At 32.7% G+C, this 15712-nt stretch overlaps 1 protein-coding gene across 1 annotated transcript in view; it reads left to right on the plus strand.

The window, feature by feature from the left end:
• LOC143200986 (follicle-stimulating hormone receptor) overlaps window positions 1-15712 on the plus strand; it is a 233562-nt gene that overhangs the window by 192305 nt on the left and 25545 nt on the right. Inside the window, exons 8-10 of the mRNA XM_076411808.1 lie at window positions 44-112; window positions 352-426; window positions 3588-3705. Of these exons, the coding sequence (XP_076267923.1) occupies window positions 44-112; window positions 352-426; window positions 3588-3705 (262 nt within the window). The remainder of the gene's footprint in view (window positions 1-43; window positions 113-351; window positions 427-3587; window positions 3706-15712) is intronic.

Genomic DNA, 15712 nt, shown 5'->3' on the forward strand with positions numbered 1-15712 from the left:
CTGTGTAATATTAAAATTGAACAATGGTTTTATTTACTTTCAGGATACTAAGTTTTAATGAAATTGAAGAGATTCAAGAGGAAGCTTTTACAGACTCCCAAATTGCTACACTGTAAGTTGTTTTCTTCAGTACTTCATTAAATTATCTGCAAATCGTATTAATAAAATTATATATTAATTTAATTATTTATAAAATAATGATTAGTACTATTGATATATTAAGTTAAAACGGCTTTTGCTATAAAGTGTTCTTCATTATTTTAAATAATTGAACAGCCACCTTCCAGACAAATTTGATAGCTATTTTTACGGTTTCGTTGCCGAAGTTTGATTTTCTTTTTATTTTCACAGCGTTTTCAGGGGTAATATGAAACTGAAACAGTTACATCGAAGGGCTTTCATCGGATTACAAAATCTACGGTATATGTGAGTATTTTATATTTCTTAAAAGAATAATTGCAGTCTTAAAAGAATATATCTTGACATAATAAAATTGACACAAAAATGAAAGGGGCTAATATAATATACAATACATTTTCATTATCGATTTTATGCGTTGAAAGGATTATATTATACTGAGCCAAATAGAATTGACAAGAAGGTAACTTCAATTTTCAATGAGATATATTAATCTCAATCACATAATTATAAAAAATAGTTGAACTTAAAATAATATTTGTGAATTTTTAAAGATTTTTGTAATATTGGAATAACTTCCTTTTTCCTGTAATATATAGTGTTGGCTAAGACTATACAAATTTATATGCTATTTCGAATTGGAATGTTCAAATATCACACAAAAATAAAACAAAATAAATTATGGAAATATTGTCGTTTATCTTAAAATATTAAGTTAAAAATATAGGTTTTATTGTATTTATAAAATACCCTCAAAATATGTTTCGATTTCTTCTTGCAGTACTCTAAGGAAGAGCCTAAATTAGTGAACCCTTTCCTGCATTTCTTACACATTATATGTATCCTTTAAGGGCCTCCACTACTTAGGATTCATTGCAATTCAATATGTACACAAAATGGAGCTAACATAAAAATCACCAGAGTTGAAATCTGTTGATATTGGAAGCCAGTGTATTTCTCCTCGGTATCGTTTCTTGAAAAACCAGCTGTATGGGCAGTTTCTGTTATATGTACCAGAACCTGTAGGAATTAAGTGTTCAGCATTAGCATTATGTTGGCATTGCCTATTATTGGGCATATTAACTTTCGAAAAAAAAAATTCTGAGTATGATCTATTTCCTACAAATATGTCTCTTTTTTTTTGGATTAGTTGCACTCCAATATCATTGAAGAGACGTTATTTGGATATACAGTAGCTAGGCTTACTTTACAATGTTAATTAAATTTTGGAAAGATTGACATACAATGTTTTCTTTGAAGAAGTATTTGGGTAATATGCAAAACACCAATTATAAAATTATTTTAACTAATATTATAAGCAAGTACAAAACTCTTGGTTGTCTAGTGAGCCCTAAAACATACCACTTGCACAATCATCTTGAATTTCTCCTGAAAATTTCGTTGTGCATGAAAAACAAGAATAAAGTTTCCATCAAAACATAAAGAAAATCAGAGATAAAGAAACGACATCAAAAGTGATGGAATGACGTGGGTGATAGATGGAGCTACTAGAATTAAATCCATATTAGCCATCCAGTTAGCCCTAACCGTCAAAAGATGCGTGTATAAATTTGACAGCTGTCGGATCATTAATTTGTGAATTATATCATTTTAAGTCAAGCAACTTTTGTTAACGTAAAAAAATGGATAAAAAGAGATTTCGCGTGTTGATAAAATATTGCTTTTTAAAAGGAAAAATACAGTTGAAGCAAAAACTTGCCTTGATGTCGAGTTTCCGGACACTGCCCTAGGAAAATCAACCATCAAGTATTAGAATGCTAAGTTTAGACATGGTGAAATGAGCACCGAAGGCGGTGAACGCACTGGATGCCCAAAATAGTTTGTTACCGACGAAAACATTTAAAAAATCTACAAATGATTTTGAATGACCGTAAATTGAAACTGAATGAAATAGCAGATACTCTAAAGATATCAACTGAACGTGTACATTATATCATTCACGAATATTTGGGTATGAGAAAGCTCTATACAAATTGGTTGCTGCGCGAGCTGACTTTTGGCCAAAAACAACGACGAGTTGATGATTTAGAGCAGTGTTAGAAGATGATCTAGCGTAATAAACCCGAGTATTGCGTACCCAGTCCAATCGATAGTCATCCGAGTGGACGACACCCGATGAATCCGCTCCAAAGCGTGGGAAAACGTAACAGTCGGCTGGCAAGGTTATGGCGTCTGTATTTTGGGATGCGCATGGAAAAATTTTCATTGACTGCCTTGAAAAAGGAAGCCCCATCAACAGGGGCTATTACATAGTGCTATTGGACCGTTTGAAGGACGAAATCGCCGAAAAACGGCCGCATTTGAAGAAAAAGTAAGTGCTGCTTCACCAAGACAATGCATCTTGTCAATAATGCATGAATTTGGCTTCGAATTGCTTCCTCATCCCCCATATTCTCCAGATCTGGCCACCAGCGACTATTTCCTGCTCTCAGATCTCAAAAGTATGCTCGTTGGGAAGAAATTTTTGGTCGAATGAAGAGGTAATCGATGAAACTGAGGCCTATTTTGATGGACAAATCGCACTACAAAAATGGTATGGAAAAGTTGGAGGGTTGCTATAATCAGTGTACGACCCTTACAGGGAATTATGTTAAATAAAAAAAAAACTAATTTTGTGTGTAAAATAACGTGTTTTACTATGGTAGGCCGGGGACTTTTCAATTGACCTGTTACAGTTGATCACTCCACAAAGAACAACAAAATGTCTCACATTTAAGAAAAAGCTAAGCAATTAATATTCGCATTTTAATAATTTTATATCATTAAGTAAATATTTAAGCATATTGCCGTCAAAAGATTTTACGAATAGTTTTGTGGTCTTGTTTTATTATGATCATGATATCCCTGAGTATCCTTGACTTTCTTATATGTTAATTTGAAAATAGCTCGTCATTTCATTTAAGTGATAATCAAACCAATACTCACGAAAATTGTAATCAATACTCAATTTTAAAAATAATCAGAAAAATCTTCAGAATAGAATATATGGCAAGAATTCAGAAATGTATACTTCTTTATTGCATCAAAGGTAATTTAAAATTTTATTAATAGTAACTCAAAATAATGTATATTTTCGGAAGTCATATATGGTGATTCGTAGTTTAGACTTTGCGTTCTTGTCAAATAATATTATTCAGGACACTTCCACTTCCTTATGTTATTTCACACAATTTAATTTTTAGTATGAATTCTTAAGATTCATACCTCTCACATAGGCAACCGTAATTGCCATCACACCTCGAAAACGCATTTGCCTAATTCATATACGCATCAGATGGGGAAACTAACAATATTGGATACCTAAAAACACTTCAACAAATTATACAACAAAGCAAATAATATGATATAAAAAGTTTTTATTTATGTGGCATTGCAAAAGAAACATTTATACATTCTAATAACTAATTATTGATTATGTTTCTATCTAGTGACTTGTCCAATACAATGATTACTACTTTACCGACCGAGGGACTTCATGAAGTTGACGTGCTGAAGATCGAAAACACCTACTCCATGAAGATATTTCCTTCGGTATACAACTTCAAGGTATGTAATATACAAGGCCGTATGTCTAATTAATGAAAAGAAAAATTAAATCTACGGGCTTGTCCGTATTTCTCCGTCATTCTAATTTTTCAACATTAATATCAATTTCCTTAATCATTTAAGCTCGTTCTTCTTGCCGACTGCAAACATATGAAAAAGGGGGACAGAGTTTTACAGGTCTAGACATTTTCGAGTTGCCGTGTAAATGGCTGGGAAAAAATGCAATAAAATCCGACGTTAATTTATACGAATCTAAGACTTTGAAATTAAAATTAAAGTTTCTAATGATTGTAGAAAAGTTGTTTGGTCGCCGGTTGGGTTGAGATGCCTCAAAAAGTCATCTTTTATGCTATGGGACATAGACAAAAAAACGCAAATAAATTATAATTTGCCTGCCAGCAAAACCCATCAATTTTCCTTAGATAGTAATCACAGTAGTCGAAAAACGATAATTTATAATATAAAAGGTATTTTGGGTTCGTTTACAGTGCATCATTACGTAGTATATCACGTCTTAATAATATTATTTAGACCTTCTGCATATAAAAGAACAGTTAACAATATTTAGTTTCATCATCGGTTTACAATCATTAATAAATCCATAAATTATCATATTTAATACAATTTATTTTATAAGATTTTTTTTAGTCTACATTAAAATAGTGTTGATTTTAGATTATTTAACATTAATCTGTTTAATTTTAGATTGTCTGTGATCAACAAATAAAAATACATGATCTAATATATATTTAAGTTCTGTCCATGACACTATAACATTCAAAATGAGTGTATTAACAACACAAAATATGTAAAGATTTCTTGAAGTTTTTAAACATTATTTACATAAATTGGCACAAATAATTTTAATACCATTAACTGCAGTTAGCTACTGATTTTCCAATTTTAATACGAAAGCTTCATTCTTGTAAAAGTTTTAACTGACATGACACTGAGTACATGTATGGCTTATTAAGGATCAAAATATGTTTGATAACACCTCCCCAAGATAGTATCGCCAGACTAGGGTGAATTCTAACAGCTTTAAGCTAATCTCTCCAAATTCACTGCATTAGAAATTGACGAATGGTCATTTATTTTACAATTTTCTATACTTAGAGCTGATGGAATATATGAAAAATTAGCGTTCTTTGTTTTTGTCTTTAAGGTAGTTTAAAACATTTTTCCGAGTTACTGTAACAGTTTGTGCTCTTCTTGAATTTGACATGAAGGTTGCAAAATTTGCACTTGTAATACATGTAAATGTACTTTAGACAGTAACCGATAGCCAGTTTTCAAAACCAAATAGCAAACACTTCTATAAATTATGTTTTGTTGACAGAAAAATGTCAGAAGTACATAGAAATTATGATGCTTGCATTTGACTAAATCAACGTATTTATATCTTGTATCAACGTACTATATCAACTAATTTAACAAAAACAGACTCCAATAAGACTTGTTAAAATGTCGCCAAGGGGAAATTTTTATATTAAAAACAAAGGTGTATAAAAAATATTCAAGGAATGATCATCAAAAATATTGGCAACAACTTGAAACCCAAAGAATATTAAGCTCCAAAACATTTTAATTAATATTCACCATTACAATGCACATGATAATTAAGGAGCTTCTGATTATGCAAATAAAGCAGTATATTACCACTGAAAAAGCGAACCAATGAAAAACCTATTCTTATTCCATACTGAAACATGTTTGGATACATATGGTACTAAAAAAGCGTGTTACTTGCAATATCTATATGAAATTCACAGTGACAATGAAACAAAAATAATATTAAAAATTACACAATATAAAAGTTATATGAAAGAGTAAACATGCTAATTATTATATGATACAAACATTGGATAATTGCAAGAAGATGGAAATTTAAACTAAATAATAAGCGACATAGTGTTAGAATAATGAGATAACGTGTACTAAAAATATTATGGTTAAGTTGTCGTTCTTTTCTACATTGAATTGTAATAGTTTCTGCCGAATATTTTCCACGAAAGAGTCAAATTTTCCTCTGACATGAGCATTAAGATATTTGGCCCGTTCTAAAGTAAGAACTACTAGCTAATAAAATCAAATATCCTTAATCAAATGTATTCAATTTAAACTATTTCTTGTGTTATGGCTACTGTAATCTATGTAAAATGAATATTTTGGTACCCTGTCAAATATTTTGTATCTCTATTTAGGCTTAGCATCTATACAATTTTGATTTATTTTTGTAAATTTGATTTCAATAATACTATTCTCGCTTTACTTTTTCGAGTTATTACTTGAAGTTGTTAATATTCTTGCCAAGTGTTAAACTGCTAGTATTTTATTTGATGTTCTTAAATATTCTACTACATTTAACATAGTTAATGTGTTTGGAATAATCACTCACTCCAATTCTAGCATTATTTTTAAAATTATTATTTTAGTTACAGTCACATAGCACATTCACGATCGACAAAGCGATTCTGGGCAAATTTAGTTAATTTGCCGTGGTAAATTCCAGTTATCGCAAAAACAATTTTACGGTAAATAAAATGTTAAAATCACTACATAGTATAAAACAAAGTCGCCTTTTCTGTCCCTATATCCCTATGTGCGCTTAAATCTTTAAAACTACGCAACGGATTTTGATGCGGTTTTTTTCAATAGATAGAGTGATTCAAGAGGAAGGTTTGTATGTATAATACATGCATAATATACTAAGGCAACATTGCTAATTTTAGAGGTTTCTAACGTGATGTCGTAAATTAACCTATTTTTTTAGGCTTATTTAGCAATTAGCAAAAACGCTGCCTAACCCTACGAGTTAGATCAAATTAATGTACTACAGTATTGTACACCATAAAAAGGTCTACAAAAAAGTCCGCGATGGTATATGTTTATCTTTTAGGGATAACCCACATTAACCATTTTTATTGTTTACTTTTTACGTGAGAAAATGGCTTATTTACGAAGCTATTTTAAGCAATACGGCATTAATCCTTATCGAATTAAGTACCTTAAATACAGTGTGCGATTAATATAGATCAATATGGTTCCTTACAGCATGTAAATTAAACAAACATTTTCGGAGATATTACAAATTTAAAATTTGCGTTTAAAAATGTGTAATGTAATAAAAATTGTATGAATTTAGATATTCCAAAGATAGCAGGAAATCTTCATAGTAAGTATAGGGGAAGAGGAATTGTTTTACTCCAAATTTAATGCATGCAGGCCAAGGGCAGTAATGAATGAACCAAAAATACTGAATCGATTTTAATCATGTTTTCATTGAGTGACATAGGCATATATATTTTATGCCCGTGCAAAGTCGGAGCGGGCCGCTATGTTTTTATATACAACGTTCATATTTTTTCTGTAGTGTATTTAATTTAGTATCAGCATTGCACCCGTGCGAAGCCGGGGCGGGTCGCTAGTTATTATTATAATTCAATATTTTTGTGATTTTTTATTTAAGTCATCTAGGCTGTTCTATTTTGATCCATTAATTTTCCACCTGATTGTATAATTGTACCGATGGTAAACACAAACATAAAAGCACATATATCATGACCCAAATTCAATTCCACACATCGCACTAGCACCAGAACCGTCACTTTGAACGTTAATTTAACACAATTCCCAGCAAAGATTTCGTATAAACGCTATATATAACATTTTTAAATACAAGATGGGAACTTCGAACCTGTTTGCGGTCTTGTCCAAGTTCATGACCACATAAATTCGCTCTCTAAATCCTACCAAATTATTGCCACCAAACCGCTCTGGTTCTCACGAGCGCCATAACATGGTTGAATTACTGGCGATTTATTGCCCGACAGTTTGCTTTTAAACTTTATTTATTTTAAAGGTGGAGGTAAAGAGGGTGATAACGGCCGCTCTCCTTTAAAGAAATGTTTATTTTAAATTATTCACTCAGCAATTAGAGAGCTTTTTGCAGAACTGGTCGCAGGTAACAGGTATCAATTAAGGATGAAATAAAATATCTGCAACTAGAAAATACAAGAGAGTATAATTGGTTGGGGGGAAATAAATATCGGTTCTTTTCATGTTTTCTCAAAACTAATTTACTCATATAAAATGTATACGATATCTAATGATACGAGAGGGAATCAAATATAAACGGTAATTTTGTAAAATCAATTTATTGATCAATGCTATAAACATTTAACATTTTTCAATGTAGTCACCTCCGTGCCTTACACACATTTGCCACTTAATTGGAAGTTTGAATATTCCTTCTTCATAAACAGTTTGAGTGCTAGTTATCAGCCAATTGCGCATATACTCCTCTACGTCTTCATTGCTTTCAAATTGTTTGACTCCAAGTGATTTTTTCAAGGGCGCAAATAAAAAATATTCACAAGGTGTCGAAACACGGCTATAAGGAGGGCGCTCGAGGGTTTCCGAGCGCCTTTATTCCAATTCATTCTTTGTTAAAACTGCGGTGTGTGGCCTGGCATTGTCATGAAGGATGATGACGTCACGAATGGGCATACCCCGACGTTTGCTTCAAGTTGTAGAAAATTATGTATTATAAATTTGCCAGCTGAAATTGCCACTATAAATAAATTGATGCTGTTTTGATTTTATAACTTTTAAAAATTTAACCTTACATTCTGCACTTACCCTTATTCTTCCATATTTTAAAACCAATGTATGTTAAACCACCAAGAATAGCACAACAATTTAATTATTATTAATATAGAGTTATTAATGTAACACAAAATCTAAGTATTCTGGATTTTTTGTTGTTTTGAAACGATCGACGGTGATGTTGTGGAACAATGTATCCTGACAGAACCGAACACAGTTGCTACCCACACCGGTTTCCCCCTCCTGATAAACAAAAGATTACTCGAGCATCAAATCCTCTAGATCGGAATTACGTGCTAAGATAAAGAGTAAAATGACTGTTTATATTTGGTTCCCCCTCGTATATATGCTGTTTAGATCTATGACCTTTTTCTACTTCCCTGGTAAAATCGTGATTTCTTCCCTGTAAGTTACCTGGACAAAAAAATAAGGAATTTTCGCAAGCTTTTTAGAAACCACTTATACACGGTGTACCTTGTCTAGAAAATATGATTCGGTTTAACGCTCTGTTTAGCTCTCTGAGAGAACAAGCAGTCTTCTGACAAGCTCTACTAAAGCACACACATTTTATTAGGTAATTGATGTTGAAAATTTGACTTATTTTTCTTATCGTGTATGTCGCTTCATGGTGGACAAATTAAGCAGCGTGCTCAAACTTTTCGATACAATTTTTGTAGTACGATTTGTCCTTTGCTTCAAAGTAGGCCTCAGTTTCGGCGATGACCACTTCATTCAACGAACATTTCTTCCTAGCGAACATTCTCTTGAAATCTGAGAACAGGAAATAGTCACTAGAGAGCAGATCTGGTGAATACGGTGAATGAGGAAGCCATTCGAAGCCAAATTCGTGGATTTTTGCCATTGTTTTCACTGACATGTGACACGGTGCATTGTCTTGGTGAAGCAGCACTTTCTTTTTCTTCAAATGCTGCCATTTTTCGAAGATTTCGTCCTTCAAACGGTCGAATAACACTATGTAATAGTCGCTGTTGATGGTCCTTCCTTTTTCAAGGTAGTCAATGAAAATTATTCCATGCGCATCCCGAAATAGAGACGCCAAAACCTTTCTAGCCGACTGTTGCGTTTTCGTACGCTTTGGAGCGGGTTCATCGTGTCCAGTCCATTCGTATGACTATCTGACTATTGGACTTCGGAGTGAAATGATGGAGCCATGTTTCATCCATTGTCACATATCGACGCAAAAACTCGGGTTTATTACGCCTGATCATCTTCAAACGCTGCTCCGAATCATCAACTTGTCGTTGTTTTTGGTCTTACCCAGCCTGATTACTGGCATGACTGGGATCATTTTCCTTGTCCGAATTTACACTCTTGCCTAGAACATTCACAAATTTTACGACCATGTCAAAGCAGGATTCGAACCCGCGGATATCGCAACATTAGAAGGACCGTCCCATCGTCTTTACCACTGCGCCACCAAGCCGGCCGTGATATGTCGGATTATTTTTAATAGTCCACAATAATCACACAACGGAGGAACATCGCCAGTCAAAAGATATGAATATGAGAACTGACAATGCCCGATCATTAGCCTATTTAACAGCACCTGCTTATACCTATTAGTAGATAATGTCATAGAAGTAAAAAAGTCTTGCTTAATAAACCACAATTTATTATCGCACTCCAGCAAGTCCCACTCCAATTGAACAAGACTATCGATTTCAGTCGTAATAATGGGATATAGATCCTTATAATATAGAAAGCTCGGAATATATGTACCACTTAGAGTCGCTTCTCTAGCTGCTTTGTCTGTTCTCTCATTACCATCTATGCCCACATGACTGGGGACCGAAATAATTGATATTCTTCTTTTCCATTCAACAAGATTGTGATAGATGTTAAAGATACCAACGATAATAGGGTGTCTAAAAGTTGCATTTTCAATTGCCAGGATAGAGCTTAGGGAATCAGTACAAATCAACCAATCACCAGGCTCAACCTCCATTACAATCTATAGAGCTTTCCAGGTGGCTGTTAATTCTGCCGATAGTATGGATTGACGTATTGGTATGGACGATTTGGAACCATCCGTGTATAAAACTTTATAGCTTGGATACAGCGATAGAAGATGACCAAACAGGCCCTTGAAGATTCTAGGACCAAAATTATCCTTGCTGTGGACCGTTAATCTATCTGTGGGCAGCGATGGAAACATCCATGGTTGAAGATTTGTGAAGCTGGAGACGTTAAGGGCGATTTATTTATATCTATATACATTAAAAACCAATGACATTCAATATCTACCGTTATTGAGACATTTGCTAATCAACCTTACCTTTATGATCTTATTCTAATACGTAGAATTTTAATGCTATTTTACACCTTTCGATTATTCCAATCTGCAAGTTATCATTACAAAATGATAGCAATTCACTAATGATTTATGCTATACACAGATATTTTTATTTTGTCCGTTGCTAATTTTCTGCTATTATACAATAAATAATAGTTTTATGTTAACATTCTAATAGAAGAATAATGTAAACTTAAAATTAACCTAAAAATTACCATAGTTTAACATCTGGAATGAAAACGAGCAGACGAATTCTAACACAGATAGTTACTTAACCACCCATCACGAACCAAGAAGGAATTTTAAAACGCAATACCATTTCACCAAGTAAATAATTGTTTGTTGATTTTCATATGCGCTATAGTATGGCTTCCTTAAATAAATATTAGTAGAGACATGTAACTTTATGACCATTAATTATAAGATACCGAAATTACTTTTTCCCCGACATTATATATTCCAAAAGAGTCCAATTCACCACATAGAGGGCGTATATATAATTTTGAAACAGGTTTTTGCAATTTTACTTCGAAAAAATGATAATAAAAACAATAAAAACAAGGCAGATTAACGTTTCGTAATTCCTATGCAGGGAGACGTTTTAAGGCCCTCGAGTTATAATTGGACCGTGTGGCGTTGAAATTTCAACGTATTATACGTTGGAAAGCGAAATGGTGCGTAGGCTTAATTGGGTTTTCGACAATTAATTGGAGATGCTGACCAAGGGCAATATCAAGCAAAATTTTTCAGTTGAAGCAGAAACGATTTTTGTTTAATGCACATTAAATGTAAATTGTTCCTGTTACGGTTTATTTTTAAATTAGCTGTTACCATATTGCTTATCTTCCTTTTATTATGATATATCATATTTCATATCATATTATTCAAATCTGATTTTCTGTATATATTTAAAAAAGTTAAAATTAAATAGCCACAATAGTTTATAGGTAAAGTTATTTTATTATATTTACAATTATCTCTTTTCTAAGCCACCTATGGTATCCCCTGGAGGCCTAATCCACCTAATTAACAATTTTACATCCTAGTAATGTATATCATTTTCATTGGAGAGCATATTGACCTTATTATGGTTAGTTTTTATTTTCTTCGTTGTTGTATTTCCTTATCAAGTCATTCTGATGTCACATTATTTCTTCTTGGTTTCCTCTCTTACTAGCTGTGTAAATCTTTCTTGATAATATTAGATTTAATTGCTACATTCTCGCTAATGAATTTGCCATAACTTCAAAGCAATTACTACTCATTCTCTCCTCGTGCATTTAAACCAAATGCTAATATATATTTTAAGCGATTATACATATATATCTTGCAGACTCTAAAATACAAATTTTTAGTCATCCTACTTATTTTACATCCTACTCATTATATATAAACTTTTTTGTTGTTTTCACTCTCATCACTTTGTGTTGGTATACACTGGATCCTAATCTAATTCTGAGCCATTAATATAAGTCAATAATTAAGCTGTAAATTTCCAATGTAACGCTAGTTCACAATTCCACCATTTGTTGCTTCTTCTTTGTGTCTGATGGAGTTCATCCAAACTGAAAGGCATTATTGTAGACAATGCTTTCCACATACCCTAATAGTTCTTGCCTGTATATCTTTCTTGACCTGTATGTCTATTACAGTAATTCTTAGTCACATTCCATGTGGAAGAAGATTTCATTGTGTGGCCATAATATATTTTTTGAATCTTTTTTCAGACCTACTTCTTTAGAAGCAAGTCACATAAAACACAATTAAATATTTAATATACATGTACCAAGTAACAATTTGTAGTACTTCACTTTTTAACAAGGTATCTTCGAAACTTTATTATGTTTTCTTTTATTTATATTTTGCAAGCATTTCTTTAATTACAGCTTTTGTCGACCACTTATTGAGATCTTTCTATTGGATTCCGGTTTCAAACATGAAGAACGATATATCTGCAATGAATTATTATGATTTACAAAACCTAATCAAGTATTATTCTAAATCTTAGCTTTTTTCCATCAGTTTTTGTTGTCTTTACACCCATTTTATTGACGTTTTCCCATTCCGAAATATCTTTGTCCATACACATATTGAAATAAAATAGATCTTCCTTAATATTATTATGTGCTATTAAAACTTGTATTATTATAAAAACAATGTCTGCAAGTTACATTAGACCACTTCATGGGTTATCTTTACACTATTTAAATCCTTTGTTTTCTAACAGTGTTTGAAGGGCTGTTATTTCAATTGTTATCTCTCAAATAATTGTATTAATTTATATGTATGTTGAAAAAATTACTATTAATGAAATTATAGTATTATTAATATTTTTACAACAGGCAAGTGACAATATAAATAATTGACTCAATTGGAAAATAAGAATTAATGAAAGTAAATCTGTACATGTGCAGTTCACCTATAAGTACAAGCACCAATAACATTAAATAATATTATCATTCCATATAGCAAGAACATATAAAGAAGAAAAGCACATATAAAGAAAAACTGAAATTGAAATATAGGAAAATGTACTGACTTATTAGAAGAAAATCGCAGTTATCACTACATAATATATTGCTCTTACATAAGTAAATACTGAAACCTATATGGACATACGGACTTCAATTATGGGGATGTTCTGCAAATAGTAACATAAATAATATACAAATGTCTCAGAACAAGATCCTGAGAGTTATCGTGGGCGCACCCAATTACTATAGGACTGATTACCTACATCGAGACCTTCAGATACCCACAGTCAGTCAGGAAATCAAGAGAATTGCAAGAGAGCATGAGGAAAGACTTCATTCTCATACGAATATTGAAATACTGCAACTAGATAGATATGATACCACTACTGACCACCACTGACCACCACCGACTGGACTGGATACCACCAGAACAGGACACAGACTCAATCTGGCATCTGTTCTTGTGTAGTGTTGTGCATATAATAAAAAATACAGCAGTGACATGTATAACATTATTTCACCAGAGACTAAATTTAAGTTATCATAAAAAGAAATTGTCGGTTAGACGGAAACGACTAGTAACAATGTAATAATTAATTTTTTTTTTAATTTTGCATGTCATAAATTTAACCTATAGTTATATGTAATACGAAAAACTCAAAGTTGCTTTTTCTCTATCCATTATCTAAAACTGTATCTGACTTGTATTATTTTTATATAAACATATCAATTTAAAATTCCATAAACGTCCACTCTTATACGACGCGGTCCCTTTAAATCCTAACGAAAGAAAATCCCTTTGAAATGTATGTTTGAAAAATAAATCGAATTAGCACGGATTGCGTCCTATTGTATGACCGACAATGCATAAACCGCATTGGGTCAATATTCAGGCCAATTGAACCTTAATGTAACTTTATGGACGCGAATCAATAGATGAAATTTCCCGGCAAAATATCCACTTTGAATTGCTAATAACTTTTGGCTCGATAGCCCTCATAGGCGGCAACTAGCGCCACCATCGTTCTAAATACGGTTTATTTTTTGCGAGGCGAGAGTCATAATGATACGGAATGTAAATTACGGTCTTATCAGTCAGTACCTAGAGACGCATAACAAGCGTCTGTAGTAAGACCCTTTCATATGATTTTAATACAGTCTGTGCAAAATCTCTCAATTTTTTGCTTCTACACTTTTAGAACTAATTTATCATATTTATATTGAATTAGTAGATCGGGTGCCTGGCAAGAAAGTTTATACTTAGTCAACTAAATAAAATATAATAAACTATCTATCCAACAAATTTATAATAATGATTGAGTTATACAATTCGAGAATTTATTGCTTAAAATAATATTGATCAAATATATTTTTTTATATATGTCAGGTTCTTACTGATATCACATCTCATATCATCACTATAAGAACCATAAAATGTTTCCTCATACTTAAATATTGGACATGCTTGGCACTCAAGTAGCAAAAGTTCTGCTTAGTACACTCCTAAACAGACTCCTAAGTCTTATCGTGCAGAAATCTGGGCATTGATCAATCTTTGATACTAAGACCCTATGAATCTATAATCAGATCCAAACTAGATTGTGACTTCTTCTTAAACAACGCCCGGCAAAACTCCCGCTACCATTTTGATTGATTATAACTTTGCTTAAAGGAAAGATGAGTAAGTTTAGTTTTCATAAAAAGTTTATTTGGTCTTTACGCTTTTTTTTTTCGTTATGATAGAAAAATTATATCGGCTATATGTCGACCGCGATTCGCTATGCGACTTTCGGCTCCCTTTAAGGCATTTTTCATGATATCCTGCAACTGATCTGAGACTGAATTTCTTCAATTTCTTAAAAATTATTGTTTTTAAGATATTCGAATCCTTTAGGGCTTATTCACTTAAACTGTTGATTTTAAAAAACCCATAAGAAGCTTTTAACCCCATAAGAAAAAGTCTGGTGCTGTTAAATTCGGAGATCTGTCTGGCCATGCCAAATCGCCACATCACGAAATTGTTGAACGAGCTATATCTGCTGTGGCCCTATCTTGCTGAAACCACATGTCCTCTAGTCCTTCTTTTTCCATTTCAGGCACAAGACAATTTCGAATCATGTCGTTCGGCAGTAACAGTAACTGCCACCTTGGCAAATGACAAAAAATAATAGAGACCAATAATGTTTTCAGCATGAATGGCACACCAAACGGTTGTTTTTAGTGGATGCAATGATGTTTCATTAATGAATCCAGCACTCTGTGTTCCCTAAGATCGACTATTCTGTTTATTGACGTGGCCACTTAGAAGAAAATAAGCTTCATCGTTCATTATTAATTTAGACGAAAAATCTTCAATTTCATTCATTTCATTGATTGCACTACTATACTCAAATCGTTGATCAGGCTACCTCGGTAGCAATTTTTGGACTACTTGAATTTTGTACGGGAACATTTTTTAAATCAGTTTTCAAAATTCGCCTTAAAATGCGTGCAGAAATGCGTAACTGGAAACCACGTCCCCGAATTGATGTTTTTGGAGACTCTACAGTACCATCGCACACCAGAGCCACATTTTCAGCGTTACGAGACGTCCGTTGTCTTCCAGAACGAG

Source organism: Rhynchophorus ferrugineus, unplaced genomic scaffold (genome assembly GCF_030347505.1).
Source record: "Rhynchophorus ferrugineus isolate W39M unplaced genomic scaffold, kcgeb_rfMv2 rfM8, whole genome shotgun sequence".
NCBI classification, from domain to species: Eukaryota; Metazoa; Arthropoda; class Insecta; order Coleoptera; family Curculionidae; genus Rhynchophorus; species Rhynchophorus ferrugineus.